This window comes from Protopterus annectens, chromosome 15.part0 (genome assembly GCF_019279795.1).
Source record: "Protopterus annectens isolate FY-2018-M chromosome 15.part0, PAN1.0, whole genome shotgun sequence".
NCBI lineage: Eukaryota > Metazoa > Chordata > Ceratodontiformes > Protopteridae > Protopterus > Protopterus annectens.
Window position 1 is genome coordinate 676241502 of NC_056749.1, and position 22049 is coordinate 676263550.

The following is a 22049-nucleotide window of genomic DNA, read 5'->3' on the forward strand; positions in this document are numbered from 1 at the left end:
GAGCCTTACCTACTCTGCCAGATAAATCACATGAGGGCACCCAGGAATGCTGCAAGTTGTTCCTTGCAAGGCAACTATGATTACTTTGCATAGAAGAAGGCATGGAGATTGTTGAGGACCCAGTGGACAATGGTGAGGCTAGTCCATGGTGCAGTGGCAGCTGCCATACCTCATCCACCACTATGGATGATGCTGCATAAAATATGAACACAAATGGAGCTAAAGCAACAAAGGACAAATAAGACAGGAAAGAAGAGGACATTGATGAAGGGAAAATCAAAATCAATTACAATAACAGTACAGGCCCTGGAGAACTAAAATGCAGCTAGCTAAGCAATGGTAGTTCAAAAGCAATGTTGAGGCCAGACAAAAATGTACTATAGAACTATGAGTGCCATATGGGGCAAGAGTGCATGCTAAATAACTGGTCACCCATGCCTAAGACAGTGGCATAATTCATGATTGGCAATCTGTGTGAGTGCAAGGGCCAGCAGATCTGGGCAGAAGCAACACTCTGAAGAATAGTGCCAAACCCAAAGGAGCATAGGAACTGGTGATGGCCACAGGCTAGCAAATGACAGCATGCTTGGCACTGGGTGATGCCATGCCAAATAAACTGTCTCAAAATGCCACAAGCAATACACATGGAACACCTAAATCCAATGGCAATACAGCATCATGATAAATGACCATCACCATGGAGTGGCATGCCTATAGTATGCTAGGTGCAACTGCCACAGGCAGAGGTAGCTGAATGTCCACTTGTAACAACAGACTGAGGCAGGTTGACATGTGCATTAAGTACAGTGAAAGAATAAGGACATGCCACTGTATGAGTCTAACCCCGCATGTACCAAACCAGACAATGACAGCTGTGATGGTGGTGGCTTCCCCCATCCACCCTGTCAACATTACCAGGGCACTCTTACTAATACTGAATACAGGAGAACAGTTATACATGTAGTTACATGGTATGCAACACATAAAGCAAAACAATTCTATAACCAGTGGTGAAACTGTTTAGTAGCACTGCAAACTTGGGCAATGAGGGAGGTGTATATACAAGATTTGATGAATCCTGGCACCCAATAGACAACTAACCATGACCCCCTTCTTACTAAGTCTATTGTGTGGTGCATCAGTCGGCCAGACTATGGCGGCACCTATGACTACGATGTAGGTTTGTGCTGTTTCCTTATGGGCTTTTCAGATGAAATACTGGGAGTCTTGGATGCATGTTTCATGGAAGTTGCTGCATGACTTGAATGTTTTGAATGTGGTTGAAGATACTTGTTTCTTAGATTACATTTAGGAGACCTTTGTGGGTTTAGGTATGTTACTTTTGAGAGGCTCACATATGCAGGTCTATATGTTTGGTCTGTATTGTTTCTGATAGATATAGTGTGGTTTTGTGTGCTACTGACCACTGGTTTGCTATTTGTAGAGGCTTTATGTGAGAGTTTTGCCTCTAATATGGTATAACTGCATCTCTCATACACTGTCTCAGTTTGTTTAAGAAGTATGTGGTTCTCAGTAAATATGAGACATTCACTACATTGCCTTATGATGCCCATTTTAACCAAGAAGGCTACAGAAGCAGTTGGATGTTGTAAATCCATGGTTCCCAGTTCTTACTAATGTGGGCTGAAAGGGGAGTAGTGCCTATGAGGTTTGGAGGGCTATGTGTCATATAATGGAGATAGGGATGATCTCAGTACAGCTGCACACAGCCAGGAATCAGTGATGCTTTGCTCCTTTTCTCACCAGATGCAGGGAGTACACTAGTCTCAAGGTGTTTTCTTTTTAAGAAGTAGTAGTAACACAGATGTTGATGGGTTCAATACAGTTGTTGGAGTCTTCTCTTGGGAGGTGCACTGGATAGAGCCTACAGCAGCTGGGCACAACAGAAAGCCAGGCTACACGAATGCCCTGAAGAGGTTCTCACTAAAACTGCAGAAGACCACTCAGTGAAGGCCTGTACACACTGTCCAATCCAGACTAGCAGTAGTCAGTGTCCCTCTTCTCCTTCTCTCACCAGATGCAGAGCAGTAGCATTAATCCCAAGCTAGTTTCTAAAAAGCAATTCCTAGGGTCTCCAGTGATTGATAGTCTAGTCCCATTTCTTACAGGTTTTCTAAAGTTAGAAGGGGAAACAAATATTGCAGTGGGTCTGAGTGGAATGATATGAAACAGAGGGTACCTCAAGCATTAAAAGTCTAAAAGGAGGGCATTACCAATTTGATTCTTCAGTGCCCAGTAGAATGTGCAGATGAGATGAGATGAGACAGGTAGGAGCTTTCAAAGTCAAATTTACAGCAGAAGTGGGCAGTTCAAGCCATCAACTTTAAAAGCACAAGAAGGACTTGGTGGATGGGGGGAAAAAGCACCAGTAGAGAGTCAACACTGCCTGCATTGTTTGGCAGGCCTCAGGTCTTATTAGAAGACAAGACCAAGATACACTCTTTGTAGTTAGGTATCATTCAAGGAAACAAAGTAACCAGAGAAAAACAAATGGAATCTGGAGCCCAAGTGCTAAAAGTTAGTCAGAACTTTGGGCAAAGCCTACAATAATGGGGGGATAATGGCACAAAGTAGGGACAGATTTTAAATATTGCTCCTATAAACTTAGAAAATTGCTAGATTATGTTAGCATGCATTTTCTGAAAGGTAAAAAGTCTGAAACTCAAATGTGTGTCATTATTTAGTGACTTTAATCCTCAGTGATTTTCCAGAAAACCACAAATTTTATGAGGAACAGACAAACATATGAGGCACAAATCTGGACAGTTGAGAGGTATGAAAAAATATAAACTGAGGATGCCCAACTCAACAAACTAAACAAAGTACACAAAGCAGAAAATAAAATGTAGGTTTACTCAAAGCAGAAAGTAAAATGCCTAAATAGGAACAGGCAATACAGAATGCAGTACTAAATGACTATATCAGTTAGACAACTTCAGTGCAAACACTAAAAAAGAAATTTAGAATATTTCCCTTGTTTTTTTTCTGATTTTAAAACTCCAAAAGAGAGTCAAATATTATTTGTATGTGTTGCAGGCCTCAATTCTGATCAGAAGGCCAATAATCTAATCATTACAGAAAGGTAGGGCAGTAGAGTCCTCAAACTTTAAATTTTGATCTTTGCAATGTGAAATATCCAGAGGAATTTCATGCCAGTATAGCCTGATATTCTTAGTTTTGTTGATACCAAAAGATCAGCAGAGAAGAATGATAAGTGTGCCTCGGGGACTGTTTCATGCTTTTGACTGGTGAGTGAGTAAGCAGTCCAGTGTGGGCCTTAATAATGACACTGAGGGATGTCACAGTGGCAAGGGTGGTACTCATACAGTACCTTTTCTATGCCTCTCAGCAACATTATAGGATGACCGCTAATAAATTAGGCCTTGAAGATAGTTGGCATAATACTCTGCTAAAGTGTAAATAGACTGTAGAGCTTCAAGACAGCAAAGCTATGAAAAGATTATGAGAGTAATACAATGACTGTGGATGTGTTTCAGTCTCAGCAGTAACATGTTATCTAAACCATAAGAAAGAGTTGAAGTTACAAAGAAGGAAAACTCTGGTAATTATAATTTCTGATAACATGACAATATTTAAATTATAAAAGTCAAACAGCAAAATCCTAGCATGGTAAAAAAAAGCTTGAATCATGTTATCTTCATCAGAAAGAGAAATGGCTGTATTAGTATATAATACTTTGCTGAAATGCCACTTATCGGCTTTTTTGTTAGACTTCACCTATGAAAAGATATGAAGAGGAGATATTGCAGAGATGATCAATTTAAGGAAGACTGGTTCTGAATCACAAATCATATGAAGGAATGCTGTAATTATGTAGTCAATAAAAAATGGAAGCAGAAGGTAGATTGGCTGGAGAAACTGAAGTATCTCTGCAAACAGAACAAAGTATCATTCGCTGAAGGGCAAGATGTGCAAAGCATAGGCGAGATGTAAGGGTTAAAAGACACTGGAAGACTGTTTTTCTATGATACACTTACTAGAAGAAATGTAATCAAGGGAGAAATTGTGGGCTGTATTGTCCAGTTGGTAATATCAGCAGACCTGATCAAACAACTTTTATTCGCCTTCACCTTTTGTGTTTCATACTTCATCTTTCTTTCATCTGTGTTGTGCATCTATCCACCCAGTAAGTGTAACCCATCACAGACCTTTTAGCTATTTGTAGCAGAAACTTAAAACAAGTCATATAAGATGAAATGCATTTCAGCATTGTCCTAAAATATACTACAGTTAGCCATGGTCATGTACCAATAAAGAACTGGAATCTTTAGAACAAGTTAGTGCATATAAAAAGAAGCATTCAGTGATTTGTAGTTTACAGTATTATTTTGTTATTGCCATGTCAAAGTAATCAAGTTAGAAAAGCACCTTTGTTTACTTGCATAATATTGCAGCCAGTAAGTTTGTTTTAAATGATTGTCTTGGTCTGCAGGCCATAGAAAGCTTTGCTGTGACTGTGAAGGAAATTGCTCAGATGTTACAGGCATTTGGCACTGAACTGGCAGAGGCAGAGTTACCAGAAGATGCACATGCCATGGAATATGTCCTTATAAGCCGCACCGAAAAGTACAATCAGCTAAAGGTATGAGTTACACTGTCTGCCAAATGTATATGTATCAAACTGGGATGTTATATGAAAGCAAACTCATAAAATCAGATAGTGAGACATAAATAAAGCCAAAATAAACATAGCTACAGGATGCATTAAAATGGAAGGCAGAAGTTTGTCTGAACAATGCTTAGCAGTTTACTGCATCCCTGTGCACTGTTACTTTGGGGTATTGTGGAGATCAGTAACCACCAGCCCTTTTGCCACATCTTTTATTTTCTGCTCTCACTGATATGATCTGGATAGGTTGTAAACTTGCTCTACACCCTTCCATGTCTTGTAAGATCAGATTCTTGCTGTTTTGGTTTTACCTTCATCATCAACATTTTAGTATATGCTTCAGCTGCAATGAGAGTTGTTTGTAGTTCTATCTGAAAATGTTGCTGGAAAATGCATGTTTTGGACTTCTACAACTGTGATAGTTAAAAAAAAAAAAAAAAAAAAAAAGTACCCTCAAAATCTGTGTAGATCCTAATGAGGGGGGGGAGTGTTCATGCATTGTCTGTATATTAGCAGGCCTCTGAACCGTAGAATGAATGCATGACTTTAAAATGGACTCTCTCAGTGTCTAACACAGTTTATCTGGTCCCTACTTGTTAGCTTTGATAAAGAATATAACAAACTCTTGTCTCTCAATGGGCTTATGTAGTGTAATCCAGTACCAGATTCTGTTACTTCAGTATCTCTCCTACCGTGATTACCTGTATAGTGGCAGTAAATCACAGACTGGTGTCCATTTTGTTCCCTTACCATATTCTCAGTAGTTTATAAAATGCAATTGCAGTCTGTAGTACAGAGCAAACGGAATACTCCTTGTCATTTCTAAGACTACCCCGGTACAATTATCCAGTTCTGTCATTTAGTGAGTGATTCATGCAAATTGATCTGCATTGCATTTGTAATTCAGAGAGTTCAGTGTACACGATGGAGAGAATATACTTTGAAATAACTGCTGATAATTAATTATAGTGCTGACTGGAAGTGTAAACTTGTCACTGACTCAGTTGTGGTATAGTGAAACTGGGGAAATTCAGCTACCTGATGATGTGGGGTAGTAAGGTTCAACTAGACATTGGGAAATAGTCATACTTTGATTTACTTGTTCTCAGTTATAGTTGTACAATACATTTTCCTAGTGCATTTTGTCCTCTGTCTTTTCTTTGAATTCTTGCCTGACAGCTTTTCCTTATTGGACAGTTAAGGGACATGTGATTCTTAAATGCCACTAAAACATAACAGACCTCATATTTTGTACTTGTACACTGATAAATGTCTTGCTAGTCAGTAGCTATTGTGTTTGCAGGTGCTCTTCCTCAAGTCTGGAGGGTAAATTTTGTTTTTTGTTTACTGAATCGACATCCTGTTCTCCATTTTTTTTCTGTTCACCATCCTTATTTTAATCTGCATCATTAACTACTTCATCAACAATTGAGAATGTTACTCAAGAATGAGCAGAATTCTGTTCCAAAAAGTAATACATTGCAGTAATAAGAGTGGCAGGGCAACCTGAACTTCATTAAACCTGTGCTCTTCTGTCTTGGCTTAGTGTACTTTATTTTATTTTACACTTGTTTACTCTCATACATGGTTTTGAATTACTATAATTCAGCTATCTTTAATGTTTTCCTAATGGTGATAACACGTTTAGAATTGCAGTCATAGTTTTTTTTAAAGCATTCCTGTCTTTACCACTCCTGTAAGAAATCCATTCCTGACCCATATGTAACCTCTACAATGGGAATGATTGCTTAAGAAGAGATGGATAAAACAGACCGGAATATCTGGCAAATCTAATAATGGCACTGAGATGGCTTTCTTATTAAATCCTTATTCCATGTGAATATAAATGCTTTGAACCCTGATGGTCAATGGTACTATTTTGTAACTTACCCCCAAATATTAAGAAATCAGCGCTCTTCCTTAACCTTTATGTTCCATTTATAAATCAGGCAGACTTTATTACTAATACACTTTTTAATCAAATGCTGTCATTATTTTCTTATAGCTGGGGATTGGAATTTATTTCTAAATCCTATGAGAGACCACTCATACAATTCCTGATGTTCATCATGTTTCACTGCTGCAGTCATCACTGTAGGGTTCTTCGTGCCGGCAGGCAGCCCTCGGTCTGCCAGAATCCCAAAGTCTGGGTCCGGCGTTGGCTGTGTACTCACCCTCCCTGACGTCAGTGTGCCAGGGGTACAAAGCTCCCAGCCGACGCCATGTTCTCCAGTCTTTCTTGCCGCGCAGTGGAAGCAGTTCACAAGTGCCGGTCGGCTGACTCCTGTTATTTTTGGTGCTTCATACCGAAGACATTCTTCTTTTCAAAGCTAAGTACCCCATTGGGGAAACATTTTTCTTGCTCCAGACCGATGTCAGAAAAAGTTAATAATTGTATTTCATGTGGGAAGCAAATATCTCATAGGATTTTCACTCTTACTGTATTCCTTGTCTAGGCCCTGACCACGACGTAGCTAGTTGTCAGTTTTGTGCTAGATTTAATCAACATACTATTAAACGGAGATACGACTTTGTCTTTCATTACTTTGGGAGGCGATTTAATTATAACATATCGTCGGACATGCTTCCGACTACCAGAGTTCATAAAAGGCGCAAGGATAAGGATAGGCGCAGCCCCTGTCGTCGGCCATTACAGAACCGCTTGCCGAAATGGACTCCCACGAGGAGCCAACTAGGCCTTCGAATACTCCAGGTGCAGGACCTTCGGATAATGCTCCCTCGGATGGGTCTAGAGCTGCTGTGCAGGAACCGGCTTTCCGAGGGGGTTTTCAGGCCTACACAGCTTCAGGTAAAGGCAAAGACAAAGGCAAAGACTACTTCTAAAACAAAGATTCAAGCACAGGCCTCCTCTGATCCGGGACCTAAATCTCAAAAACAAATGCTTAAAATGGCGGAGGACTTGCTAACTATGATTAGGGGTTCACATCCCCCTCCAGACAAAAGGCCAAGACAAGAATTGGATTATGAATCCTCTGATCAGGCATCTATCTCTTCAGTGTCTTCCTCTGAACAGGATTATACTTTCCTCCTTATGAGGATTCTGATGCTGAGCAATCCATTCCTTCAGCTTCTCCTCCTGAGGATTATTCTTTTGGGGAAACTTTACATGACATGAGGGAACATTTTCACTGGGAAGGACAGGAGTACTCTGAATCTATGAGAAGGCTTAGGGATTTCCTTCTTCTTCACCAACACAGACCCCTGGCTATTCCTCCTATTTTGGATATTGTGGATGATGTCTTTTCTGAGTCTAATTTAACTCCTGACTCCTTTCCTCCGGCCCCTGCTAAGCCTGATAGATATTACAGAGTCCCTGACTCCCACCAGTTTCTTTATAAAAATCCTACTGCTGATCCAGAAACCATTTCTCAGGGTCCTAAGGGTGTTAAGGCTGCCACTGCTAAGAACCCTATTCCTTCAGATAAGGATTCTAGAGCTTTGGAGAGATGGGGCAAAAAAGTGTACACTTCTGCTACTTTATCTATTAAGGCTTTAAATTGTCAATTTCATATGTTGAAATATCAGCAATACCTTTTGTCTGTTATGAAACAAAAACTGGGTACCATTTCTGCATGTGCAGACAATAAGGAATTACATGATTTGATGCATGCTACTGAGCAGGTGCGGAAACATACCTTACACTGTGGTTTTGATGCTTTGGAGGCCTCTTGCAGGGCGGCTGCCACTGGCACCGTCATTAGAAGGCATTCTTGGTTAAAGGAACAACATTTGCCTGATCAAGTGAAAGCAAAGTTACTGGATGCTCCTGTTCAACATAATGTTTTGTTTGGGTCTAAGGCTGAAGAGGTTATAAAGAAAATGGAGGATAAGGCAAAATCCATGCAAACGGTTAAGGATTTCTTACAAGTTCAGCCTCCTAAATTTATCAGAAATTGGCCAGCTAAAAATTGGTCCTTTCCCAGCTCGGACAGGCCTCAGAGGGGTAGATAGGCACCCCAGAGGGAGGGCCCAAGCACAGACCTCTTATAGACCTAGACAGTGGAGTGCTTCCACCCCCAGGGGTGGAGAAGATAGGTCTCAACCTTATTGGAAACAGGCTCAATGACTCCCCCTGCATGGCTCCAGGAACCTCTCTCCTGGAAGCTCCTCTGGGAGGAAAACTGTCTCTTTTTCACCGAAATTGGACTTACATAACCCAAGACAAGTGGGTTCTGGATGTAGTTTTAAGAGGTTACAAATTCCACTTTCACACCTTACCAAAACCAAACGGATGGCCAGACCTACCAAAAATTCCATGGGCAGAGGCATTAAAACAGGTGAGGTCCCTCATGGCTATGAGGACCATAGAACTGGTTCCAAATTCAGAAACGGGACAAGGCTTTTATTCAAGACTCTTTCTAGTTCCCAGAAAGCAAAATACTTGGAGACCCATCCTGGATCTGTCAGTCTTAAATACTTTCCTGGAGATACCAAAGTTCAAGATGCTTACTCTGCAGCAGCTCCTGCTAATGTTGAGCAAAAATGCATGGATGGTGACACTGGATTTAAAGGAGGCTTGCCTACACATTCCTATCAGACAGGAGTGCAGAAAATACCTCAGATTCAAGGCAGGCTCAAAACATTACCAATTCTCTGCGCTGCCCTTTGGCTTGTCTACTGCGCCCAGGGTCTTTACTAAGTGCCTGGCACCAGTAATAGCTTACTGCAGACTCAAGGCAATTCAAATTTACCCTTATCTGGACGGCTGCCTTATTCAAGCAGACAGCAAGGACATTTTACTCCAGTACCTGGAATTTGTTCAAAATCTACTCAAGTACCTGGGATTCACTGTGAACGTAAAAAAGACAAATTTGACACCCACTCAACAGATAACTTTCCTGGGTGCTCTTTTAAACATAACAACCCAGATGGCATTCCTGACATCAGAAAAACAACTACAGCTGGCTTCAACTTTCAAAAGCCTGGCGTTAATGTCTCAGCTAACTGCAAGGAAATTCCTGCAGGCTTTGGGTTTCATGGCTTCCTGCATCCTACTCATACCATATGCAAGACTGCATATGAGGAAGATACAATGGTACCTAAAAAGCATATGGTCCCAGCATTGTCACAGTCTGGAAACAGTGATTGCTGTCTTGCCTTGCCTGTAAAAGGAATTCCATTGGTGGGCCATGGCATGTCATCAAAACAAAGGGAAAGCCTTCAGTCTACCTCCAGCCTACCAAGTGATAACCACTGACGCCTCGGATTATGCATGGGGAGCCCACTTGCAGGGGAAAGGCCTGCAAGGTGTTTGGACAGAGGATCAGAAGCATCTACATATCAATTTAAAAGAGATGTTAGCTGTGCAGAATGCTGTCTTGGCTTTCAGGGATCTTTTACAGCCAGGGCAGCTACTGATACGGACAGACAACACCACAGTTATGTGGTACATAAACAAGCAAGGGGGTTCACACTCCTACCCCCTTTGCAGACTAGCCATGACTCTATGGAACACAGCACTAGCTTGCAAAGTGGACCTACAAGCTCAATTCCTGCCAGGGAAACAAAACACTCTGGCAGACAGCCTGAGCAGGGACCTGTCAGACCCACACGAGTGGATGCTATACACCCAAATATTCAAGATGATTACAGAAGCCTGGGGCTACCCGGACATAGATCTGTTTGCATCCCCACAACTACCAGTTACAGACTTTTTGCACAAGGACATATCACAAGCTAGCATGGAAAGTGGATGCTCTCTCATTCAGTTGGAGGAACCTCTTGGGGTATGCCTTTCCACCACTACCTCTTCTACCAAGGGTGTTATTAAAAATAAAACAGGACAAACCAAAGCTGATCTTACTAGCCCCGAATTGGCCTCGACAATTTTGGTACTCAACACTGATAAATCTATCCCAGGAATCTCCTTGGATTCTACCTCAGATTCCAAATCTTTTTGTCTCAACATCAGGGCCAGGTACTGCACTCTCATATCAAAACTCTCAGCCTGGCAGCCTGGCGTATTCAGGGTCTATGATTAATCCTACCCTTTCCAAACAGGTCATGGATGTTATCTTAGAAGCCAGAAGGCCTAGCATTAGGAAATCTTATGAAGGTAAATGGAAGAGATTTTGCACCTGGATGCATGTTCAGGAATCAGATCCTCACATTCCAAATATTCCATTGATTTTACATTATCTAACAGATATGTTGCATAAGGGTTTATCTTTTTCCTCCATAAAAATACATGCCTCTGCTATCTCTGCACATTATAATACAGATCCTCCAATTTTTTCACATCCACTTCTGAAACAATATCTCAGAGGAGCAAAGAATTTAAGGCCCCCTAGGACACCACCCATTCCTGCCTGGGACCTCAATTATGTCCTGGAAAAACTTACTCTGCCTCCTTTTGAGCCTGATATTAAGTATTTATCATGGAAGACTGTTATCCTACTGTCTTTAACTTCAGCCAGGAGAGTCTCGGAGTTACAAGCGCTCATGGTTGTGGAACCTTACATTATTTTTCATCAAGACAGGGTTTCTTTGAGGACTAATCCTACAATTGTGTACACTTACCATAAATGTAGATGTTCGAGTGTCTTCACTGTTGCAGTCTGGGTTACCCACCCTCCTGTCCCCTCTTATACTTTTATTGGTGTGGTTCCCTGCTTCACCCTTCTTCTGAGGTATATTTGCTACAGGGTATGGGGTTTGTTGTATGTTATGTTTTTGTTTTACTTTTAGCCTTTATTTTTGGGCACTTGACATCTGGGGCAAGAAAAACTGGAGAACATGGTGTTGGCTGGGAGCTTTGTACCCCTGGCGCACTGATGTCAGGGAGGGTGAGTACACAGCTGATGCCGGACCCAGACTTTGGGATTCTGGCCGACCGAGGGCTGCCTGCCGGCAGGAAGAACCCTACAGTGATGACTGCAACAGTGAAGACACTCGAACATCTACATTTATGGTAAGTGTACACAGCTGTACTTTATGCAAGTTAGACTGCTGCATCTGCAATTCTCAACTTAATAACTGATTTTGCTTTAGTTGATCCATTTACTGCATTAGGTTAAAAAATAATAATTTTACCTTTTTCTCAGGAAGACACAAATCATGATCTAGAATTAGCTTCTTTCTAATTTGTGATGAACTGACTGTTCCTCTCTCTGATTTTAAAACACTCTGGAAGCAGCATGGAATAGGAAAAACAACTGCAGTCATCAAATGCCAGGCAGGAGGACCTGGCATTTGATGATTGTAGCTGTTTTGTTTCCTATTGCATGCTGCTTCAGTGATGTTTTACTGTCTGGTTATAAGTTTCAGCAACACTAGCTGCTACCTTTGGGTTTTTGGCTCTCTCTGATTTTACTACTGACCCCATATGTTTGTCAGATCACTCAAAAATTTATTTAACCATTGATGGTAACTGAATTTTGAAAAAGGATGCATTTATTTTATTATTATTTATTTTTAATTGGGTGTTAAAGCTATTAATCTTACAGAAAGATAAGGTCATAAATCATTTGAAAGGTCTACTTAAAAATTTCTGTGACAATTTTGAAAATAAACCAATCAATTTTGACATCCAATGGGCTACACTAAAAGCTGAATTAAGAGGAGTCCTAATTGCTAAAGCCTCATTCTACAGTAAGCTCTATAAGCAAAAAAAAAAAAAAAAAGCGACCTCAAGACCCAACTTTCCAATTTAGAACTCTAGCAGCTGTCATTTAATAACACAGAACTTGATGATAAGAAAATAAATACATAAAAGAGATCTGTAAGGAACTATATACCTTATATCTGGAGGGAGCAGCTATCACACTATGAAGCTAAAACTTTAGCTTTATTTTCAGAATGGGCCCAAATGTCCTCTAAATTGCTGGCTAGAATTATTAAGATTCACTCTCCACATCTGATTATGTCAGAATTAAATGTTAATGATAATATCATTAGTTCTCAAGATGAGATCTTAAAAATCTTTACTTAAATGTATCTTTATAACTTTACATGTGCCTATCATTTCCGCCACAATTTAATTTCATACCTTGACCAAATTCCTTTCCACAATATTAAGAAAGAACACACTGATCTACAATATAAACCTTTCACAATTTCTGAAATTCTTTTTTCCATTAATAGAATTAATTGGCAAATCCCATGGGCCCACTGGGTTTACTGCTAAATTTTACAAATATTTCTCTAATATTCTTTGGAAAATTCTACTTAAGTTGTTTAACCATATTAGCACTTTTGATATTTCTGATCTAAAACTATCCTTATCCTTAAACAAGATAAAGATCAAAGGGCTCCATCACATTTTAGACCAAATGTGCTCATTAATATTGATGTAAAAATGTATGATCCCATTTTGGTAAATTTACCTAAAGTCATTTTACCCACACTTATTTCTCCTTTGAATCTGATTTTTTCAGTTATTGGTAAGTAAATGATCATGTATTAACTCTTCAATCTTTGCAAATGCTAAACTATAATAGCAAACATGCTTTTTATGTATTAGCAATTGATGCATTTAAAGCCTCTGACAGAATTGATTATGGATTTCTATTTTTAGTGACGGATAAGTTTGTTTTTAAAGCAAGATTACTATCCAACGTCTTTATAAAAATTCTTCTACAAGATTATTTATTAATAGACTCCACTCCAAACTTATCCCTATCAAGAGTGGGGTCAAACAAGGTTGCCCTCTTTCCCCATATTTATTCAGTCTCTAAACTGAGATCTTATTAATTGCACTTACATGTAGCACTTAATCACAAATGTCTGCATCCTTTTAAACCAAATTTCCTTTTACTGCTTTTGCAGATGTTCTAAATATATAATTTCTGTGTCCATCAGATATAACCAAAACTTCTACATCCTATAAATTTTCTGAATGCCATAATTTTAAATTAATTCTGAAAAAAATCTGTACTCTTTCCATATAATTTTATGTCTTTTAGATGACGCTGGCTTAAAGATAAATAAGTCTTTAAAATATTTAGGTATTTTCTTCTACAATGACCTATCTTTAATCATCAGTTTAACATCACCAGAGCATAGTATTGTATTAATGATGGTATTAAAAGGTGGTCTAACTTCAAATTTTCCATTTTATATAAAAATTGCTGTTTAAAAATGAACATTTCCTCTAGACTTTTGTTTTATATGAATTCTTCCTGTAGCAAAATTTTGAAGAGATTTTTTTTCCCCTGTATTATTGTCTATTAAACTAAGTTTATCTGGGCTCCTAAATCTATACACATTGCCTTTGGTAAACTGATAGCACCTAAATCCCAAGGAGGGCTAAATCTTCCAGATTTTTACTTGTATTAGTTGATAATTAATTCAGTTATACTAATGATAATTGTCTCCTATAATCCAAGTGGCAATATATGAAACATTTGAAGATTCATAATTTTTAGTGTGGCACAGTGGTGCAGTGATTAGCATTGTCACCTCACAGCAAGAGGTTCTCTGGTTAAATTTTCAGAGTCCCTTTTGTGCAGAGTCTGCATGTCCTTCCTGCTTTCGCATGGGTTTCCTCTGGTTGCTCTGGTTTCCTCCCACATTTAAAAGACATGCATTCTGAACATTTCTCCTCAGGCCTCTGCTGAAAATGGGCTCTGTCCCAGTTAGACTTTCTAGGTAAACATATGTTAAATAAATAAATAAATAAATAAATCATTAAATCTTACTGGGGCTTTCAATAATCTCCTTATGATTCTTGGCCTAGTGGATGCTTTCCCTCTGTTTCATCCTTTTCATTTAAATCCAAATTTCACTTGAAACAATAAAATGATTGATCTTACTTATTATCCTCATGTTAGACAACCTGTTTATGATATGATTTTTGCTCTGAATCCTTCCATACCTCAGAACAAGAACACTGTCTGAATCTTCCTTCATATCATGCACCTTTAGTCAATCAAGTATAATATATAATTCAACATAAACGTGGGTTAAAACCTCTGCCAAAATACAGTATAAAATTCTTAAATTGCCTAAGAAATGCCATGACTTCTTATAATGCCCTATATAATTCCTAAAAATTAATAATACAGTTTAAATTCTGTAGTACTTAGATATTTTGTTATTTTTGGTATATACAAGATCTATTATCAAATAGGTCTCTGGAATCATGTTCACTAATTTAACTCAATTTAAAATGTATTCCCTTAAAGAAATATTTCATTCAATTTATGATTCATAATAATGTGTATTTAATCCCTTTTAAGAAAGCAAATATTTATCCAGGTCAGTCTCATATTTGTGTTGATGGAGAAGTACAGAGAAGGTCAGAAGGAGTTGCATTGTGTCTTTGTGGATTTAGAGAAAGCATATGACAGGGTGCCTAGAGAGGAGTTGTGGTATTGTATGAGGAAGTCGGGAGTGTCAGAGAAGTATGTAAGAGTGGTACAGGATATGTACGAGGGTAGGGTGACAGCGGTGAGATCTGCAGTGGGAGTGACAGATGCGTTTAAGGTGGAGGTGGGATTACATCAAGGATCAGCTCTGAGCCCTTTCTTATTTGCAATGGTGATGGACAGGTTGACAGACGAGATCAGACAGGAGTCCCCATGGACTATGATGTTTGCAGATGACATTGTGATCTGTAGTGAGAATAGGGAACAGGTGGAGGAGACCCTGGAGAGGTGGAGATATGCTCTAGAGAGAAGAGGAATGAAGGTCAGCAGGACTAAGACAGAATATATGTGTGTGAATGAGAGGGAGGATAGAGGAATGGTGAGGATGCAGGGAGAAGAGGTGGCGAAGCTGAATGAGTTTAAGTACTTGGGATCAGCAGTTCAGAGTAATGGTGAGTGTGGAAGAGAGGTGAAGAAGAGAGTACAGGCAGGATGGAGTGGGTGGAGAAGAATGTTAGGAGTGATTTGTGACAGACGAGTACTAGTAAGAGTGAAAGGGAAGGTCTAGGGTAGTGAGACCAGCTATGTTATATGGGTTGGAGACAGTGGCATTGACAAAAAGGCAGGAGTCAGAGCTTGAAGTGGCAGAGTTGAAGATGTTAAGATTTGCACTGGGTGTGACGAGGATGAACAGGATTAGAAATAAGTATGTTAGAGGGTCAGCCCAGGTTGTAAGGTTTGGAGACAAAGCCAGAGAGGCAAGATTACGTTGGTTTGGACATGTGCTGAGGAGGGATGCAGAGTATATTGGGAAAAAAGATGCTAAGGATGAAGCTGCCAGGTAACAGGAAAAGAGGAAGGCCTAAGATAAGGTTTATGGCTGTGGTGAGAGAGGACATGCAGGTGGTTGGTTTGACAGAGCAAGATGCAGAGGACAGGAAGAAATGGAAACAGTTGATCTACTGTGGCGACCTCTCACGGGAGCAGCCGAAAGAAGAAGAAGAGGTCTCATATTTGTTCTGCATGCAGTGCTAATAAGGCAGATCTCTTACATATATTTTGAGAATGCATGTTTTCCAAACATTTGTTGTCCTTATTACTAGATAAGCTTTATAAAGCTGGGTATGACAGTTTGTTTTACTACATATCCCCCATAAGAAACTAAAGAATATTGAAGCAAGCAATTTTATATCTGTCTTTATGCTGGTAAAGTTGTACATTACAAAGAACTGACTGAATCTTAAAGCTTTAAACTGATCAAGTTTTGTATTTTAGAATATGCTATAAGGTAAAGACTCTTACCAAAACCTAATACCAGAAAGAATTCATGGTTGGCTATGTTACAGGAGATATTAGACTGAATTTTATAATTTATTGTTCTGTTACTTATTTAATATGGTTATATTCATTATTGCTGTGCTACTTGCTTGAAACTAATTCCAGAATGTAGGTTGTATATGGTGCTCATAGTTGTTTTATATTTTTATTGATTTTTTGTTTGTACATTGAATGTTTAAGGTATTATCTCTACCACTGTGTGGGTTCTTATTGTTTTTATTTTGATAATAAAGTGTTATAAAAATCATGCCTAAGAGTTCAGTGCAGCGATGTAATACTAAGGTTAAGAAACTGACAGTGTGTGCCACTTTCTTGAAATATCCTGAGTATGGTGAGGATGTAGAAAACTTCATTACTACAGAATGAAAAGTAAAGGAACTATACCGTCTATGATCCACATGGAGGAGTATTAGTGACTGTGGTTTGCATTCCTATTCATGATGTAGAAAATTTAGTGAGAATGTGCTATTTCAAACAGTGGAAGGCAAATACTGGAAGCTATAGGAAGAATCTAGAAGTTTCTTACACATGAGGAAATAAAAGACCTTTTTACAACTGTACAATAATATAAAGAGTGGATTTTTCATTCTGTATTAGTGCACGGCATTCTCCCCATCAGTATTCTGTATTAGTGCACAACATTCTCCCCATCGGTATTCTGTATTAGTGCATGACATTCTCCCCCATCGGTATTCTGTATCAGTGCACGACATTCTCCCCCATTGGTATTCTGTATTAGTGCATGACATTCTCCCCATCGGTATTCTGCATTAGTGCACGGCATTCTCCCCCATCGGTATTCTGTATTAGTGCACATTCTCCTCATCGGTATTCTGTATTAGTTCACGACATTCTCCCCATCGGTATTCTGTATTAGTGCACGGCATTCTCCCCATCGGTATTCTGTATTAGTGCACGACATTCTCCCCATCGGTATTCTGTATTAGTGCATGACATTCTCCCCCATCGGTATTCTGTATTAGTGCTTGGCATTCTCCCCATCGGTATTCTGTATTAGTGCATGACATTCTCCCCATCGGTATTCTGTATTCGTGCACGGCATTCTCCCCATCGGTATTCTGTATTAGTGCACGACATTCTCCCCATCGGTATTCTGTATTAGTGCATGACATTCTCCCCCATCGGTATTCTGTATTAGTGCTTGGCATTCTCCCCATCGGTATTCTGTATTAGTGCACGGCATTCTCCCCATCAGTATTCTGTATTAGTGCATGGCATTCTCCCCATCGGTATTCTATATTAGTGCACGACATTCTCCCCATCGGTATTCTATATTAGTGCACAACATTCTCCCCATCCGTATTCTGTATTAGTGCACGACATTCTCCCCATCGGTATTCTGTATTAGTGCACGGCATTCTCCCCATCGGTATTCTATATTAGTGCACGACATTCTCCCCATCGGTATTCTATATTAGTGCACAACATTCTCCCCATCCGTATTCTGTATTAGTGCACGACATTCTCCCCATCGGTATTCTGTATTAGTGCACAACATTCTCCCCCATTGGTATTCTGTATTAGTGCATGACATTCTCCCCATCAGTATTCTGTATTAGTGCACGGCATTCTCCCCCATCAGTATTCTGTATAAGTGCACGACATTCTCCCCATCGGTATTCTGTATTAGTGCACAACATTCTCCCCATCGGTATTCTGTATTAGTGCACGGCATTCTCCCCATCGGTATTCTGTATTAGTGCACGACATTCTCCCCATCGGTATTCTGTATTAGTGCACAACATTCTCCCCATCGGTATTCTGTATTAGTGCACGGCATTCTCCCCCATTGGTATTCTGTATTAGTGCATGACATTCTCCCCATCGGTATTCTGTATTAGTGCACGGCATTCTCCCCATCGGTATTCTGTATTAGTGCACGACATTCTCCCCCATCGGTATTTACATCCGTATTTCTTTTCTTTTTCTTGTCTTCCTCCCCTGCTGTCATTTTTTTTTTGCTAGCATGTTTTCTTGCATTTTGCTTATTGCCTACCAACATTGCATACTCTGGTAGAAGAGGGATTTCTCCAGGTAGCTAAGTGAACACTCAAGCAAAACCTTTTAATATTCCTGTAGCAAAACTAATAGTAATGAAATCTTCTTTATTGCAATCTGCAAGATTAAGAAAAATTAATATTTTAACACTATCTTCAACTTGTTATAAAACTAGTTTGGACTTAACTCATTAACCACTTTTACATTTTTTTACTTAAGAAAATATAAGTGAGTGTACCATAATGTGTCCAGTTTATCATTGTTTTCAATTTAAATAATAATGAGGTATGGTCTGAAAATAGGCATGAACAAATGTTTGTCGTCATTTTGGAGATAAACTAAATTATGTATTCTGACAGAGCAAAGAATAAAGGCTGCAACCTGTTAACAAGTTGCTCTCTGTAGTCCAGGGTTTAATGCTGTCATTATTCATTTCCCTGTTATGTTACTCTGAGCAACTCACTTGACCAGACAATATCCTTGGGCAATTGGGAAACTGGGCCATGATCTGCAGCAGTGTACTGGACCACATGGCTAATAACTATCTATGAAGCTATGAACACTATATGTACCATTTGGTGCCTCAAAACATAAGAATAATGTAGGTGAAATATTTAGAATCCCTAAAGTCATCTACCTCTGTCAAGGTTAAAGCATCTACCAACTTTTTGTACGTTAGCAGTAGCAGTTACTCTAGGCTCCACTTTTGTTTTAGATTCATGTTTGTCAGATATGCAGTTCAGGCCCTCGCCAATATCACCTCACCTTTTAAAGTGTATAATAAAATATTGTATAAACGTCTTTCCATTTTTGATAGTATTGGAATCTAATTCACATCAGTTAATTTGTATATATTCTGTGCTGATACTAATTTATAATCATTGGAACCATTTCATTGCTATCACCATGATGTATTAAAATGTATGGCGCCGTGTAATTATTTCTGCATAGAGCCATGTTTTTTATTAAAAGAATAATAATAAGAAAAATGGTGTGTTATAATTTATCAATAATGTCTTTTAAAAGATGTGTTTCTTAAAATAAAACACATCAGGCTTATTAACATTAAATAGTGTACGGTGCCAATGTCTTTTTTTACTTATTCAAACCATTTCTATATAATGAAATAAAAGAGAAGGACATTTAAACGAGTAAAAGATAAACAAAAAACTATATAATGTAAAGATAAGTTTGTAATTGTAACGATATTGTTTACAATTCCAGTAACTGTTTCAGATTAAAAAAAAAACTTTCTAAGATTTTAATGTTAAATAGAAAAATCAAATAAAGTATACTAAGACAAAAAGACTATTGATAAAAGTAATCATATGATTGCATAATGAATTACAGAATCTAAATATTGTGTACTGATCCTAGAATGGAATATGTTAGATTCCTAGTTGAAACCAGAAAGACCTGATTTAGCTACCATCTGTAAGAAAACCCTTCAAAATATATCAGTTAATTTTAAGAAAACTGTTTCCTTCTGCTGTCTGTCTGTCTATCTATCTATCCATGAGAATCCTTAAAATAATATAAAGCTAACCGTGTCAACAGAATATGGTAATTTTTTAAAAAAAGATTGACTGTGAAAAATGTCAGCTAAGTGTCCTAGTTTGCTAAGCTGGTAGTTAGATTGCGTCTGTTTAATAGCAGTAAAGCAAAAATGTATTGTTTCAAGTAATGTTTTGTAATAAATCATTGCCAGAGCAATATTTAAGAGTCTGCTGGCTATGATTTCCTTGTTTAACTGTTGTTTTTCTGTAAGATGTTGGTGGTGCAATAGGAAGGTGTGTGACAGCAATAATTACATTCCTGTTGGAGATTTCTCACTTTTACAAGTTGGTGCATTGTGGTGTATATCTGTAGCCAGAGTGTTCAGAGCACAGTCCCCCACATGGAGGTTGCAGAGCTGTTTGTTCCCTTGTAGAAACATAGTAAGCAATATTTATTTCTTTTTAAGCTTTTGATATCATCTTGCTGGGAACAATGATACTGACACTCTTTATTTGGTGGACTAGCAATGTTTTTCTGTGTTTACAAAATTTACACATTGGATATTTTTATTGTATCTAAATACACACACACACACACACACACACACACACACACACACACACACACACACACACACACACACACACACACACACACACACACACACACACCTATGTACAGAAGCAATTAAAATGATCAGAACTTCCAAATATCAACATTTGTTTTGTAAACACAATTTGGTCAACAGGAGTGTAAGATCAATGATCCCTGAGGCTGGGAAATATGCCCATTCCCCAGGGATTGTGCAGTCTCCAAGTTAGTATATATAATTAGTGGGGGAGGGTGCAAGCAGACTTGATCCCCTGGAAAAAGCAATGCTCTTTCTTTTTTTTTTTGTAAGTTTTAGGTTTGTATGCACCAAGGGTAATTCTGTGTGTATGTTAGTTTTAGGTTTGTATGCACCAAGGGTATTTCTGTGTGTATGTGTAGTGACAAGACATTTGTGTTCTCAACCTTTATGTTGTCAAAGTTGCCATTGATGTTTGGGTATGCCTTTCATTTTCACTATAGCCGTATATATCAAGAGAGAGAGAATGAGTAATTTCACATTAATATGTTTAGTTGGGTCTATATTAGAACACCGAACATTTAAAATGTCGAATGTTCTAATATCGACCCGTTTTCAGTGAACACTGAAAATATCGAAGAAACAGAAAACCGAATTCTTTCCTAGGGAAAGAATTTGGTTGTCTATTTCTGTTGCTTTGGTATTTTCAGCGCTCTGGTGGAAAGTTATGGGTCAGGTTCAGGTTAGTGTGTGATTGTGTGGACGTGTGGGTTAGAGCGGGTTAGGTGAGTTAGGGTTAGGGCTCGGGTCAGGTAAGTGTGCGATTGTGTAGATGTGGGTGTTAGGGCAGGGTAGGTGAGTTAGGGTTAGGGCGCAGGTGAGGTGACTGTGGGATAGTGATGGACCTTAGGGTTAGGGTTTGGGTTAAGGTGGATAGTTAGTGGTTTATGTATAGTTTAGTGTAGGGTTAGGTGTACGAGTTTAGGTGTATGTGTGTGGATTGCTGTTTGTTTGGTGTGCTTGTGTTGTGTGTATGTGTTTTGGAACAGAACATTTTTTCCCTAGGAAAAACATTTGCTGTTCCGAATGTTCAATGTTTTGCATTTTCGATTGCTAGGGTTCGATATTAGAACACTCAACATTTCAAATGTTCGGTGTTCTAATATAGACCTGTCTAATTATACCAAATATATGTAATGTGTATGTGTGTGTGTATATGTATATGTATATTCACAATCACTAATGTTGCACATTGGGAATACTGAATATTGTGTGCATTGCTGGTGCTGTCTATGCCAAAGTATGCGTGTGCCAAATACGTATATGTGTGCGTTTGTTATTGTTATTCAAATGATTGATAACTCATTTCAACAAGTTTGTGTGGATATAAAAATGAGCAATTGCACAGATGTGTGACTGTTCATTTGTGTGAATCACATTTGGTTGAATTCAAGTTTTATATTGTGCAAGTAAGAAGGACTGTGCAGGAAATGAATGTTTGATTGAAAAGGTGGTGGTTGTGATGCTATGCAATATCATATTATCAAGGTTAGTTAGTGAAATAGTTTTATTGTTGTGCTTATTTGGTATTGTGTCTTTTTGTCTTGTGCAGCTGTACTGTTAGGCAGAAGGTTTTTAGAAATATAAT

General features: G+C 38.7%; 1 protein-coding gene across 1 annotated transcript in view; it reads left to right on the plus strand.

The window, feature by feature from the left end:
- MCF2 (MCF.2 cell line derived transforming sequence) overlaps nt 1–22049 on the plus strand; it is a 1891050-nt gene that overhangs the window by 969983 nt on the left and 899018 nt on the right. The window contains exon 7 of the mRNA XM_044057533.1: nt 4475–4624. Within this exon, the coding sequence (XP_043913468.1) occupies nt 4475–4624 (150 nt within the window). The remainder of the gene's footprint in view (nt 1–4474; nt 4625–22049) is intronic.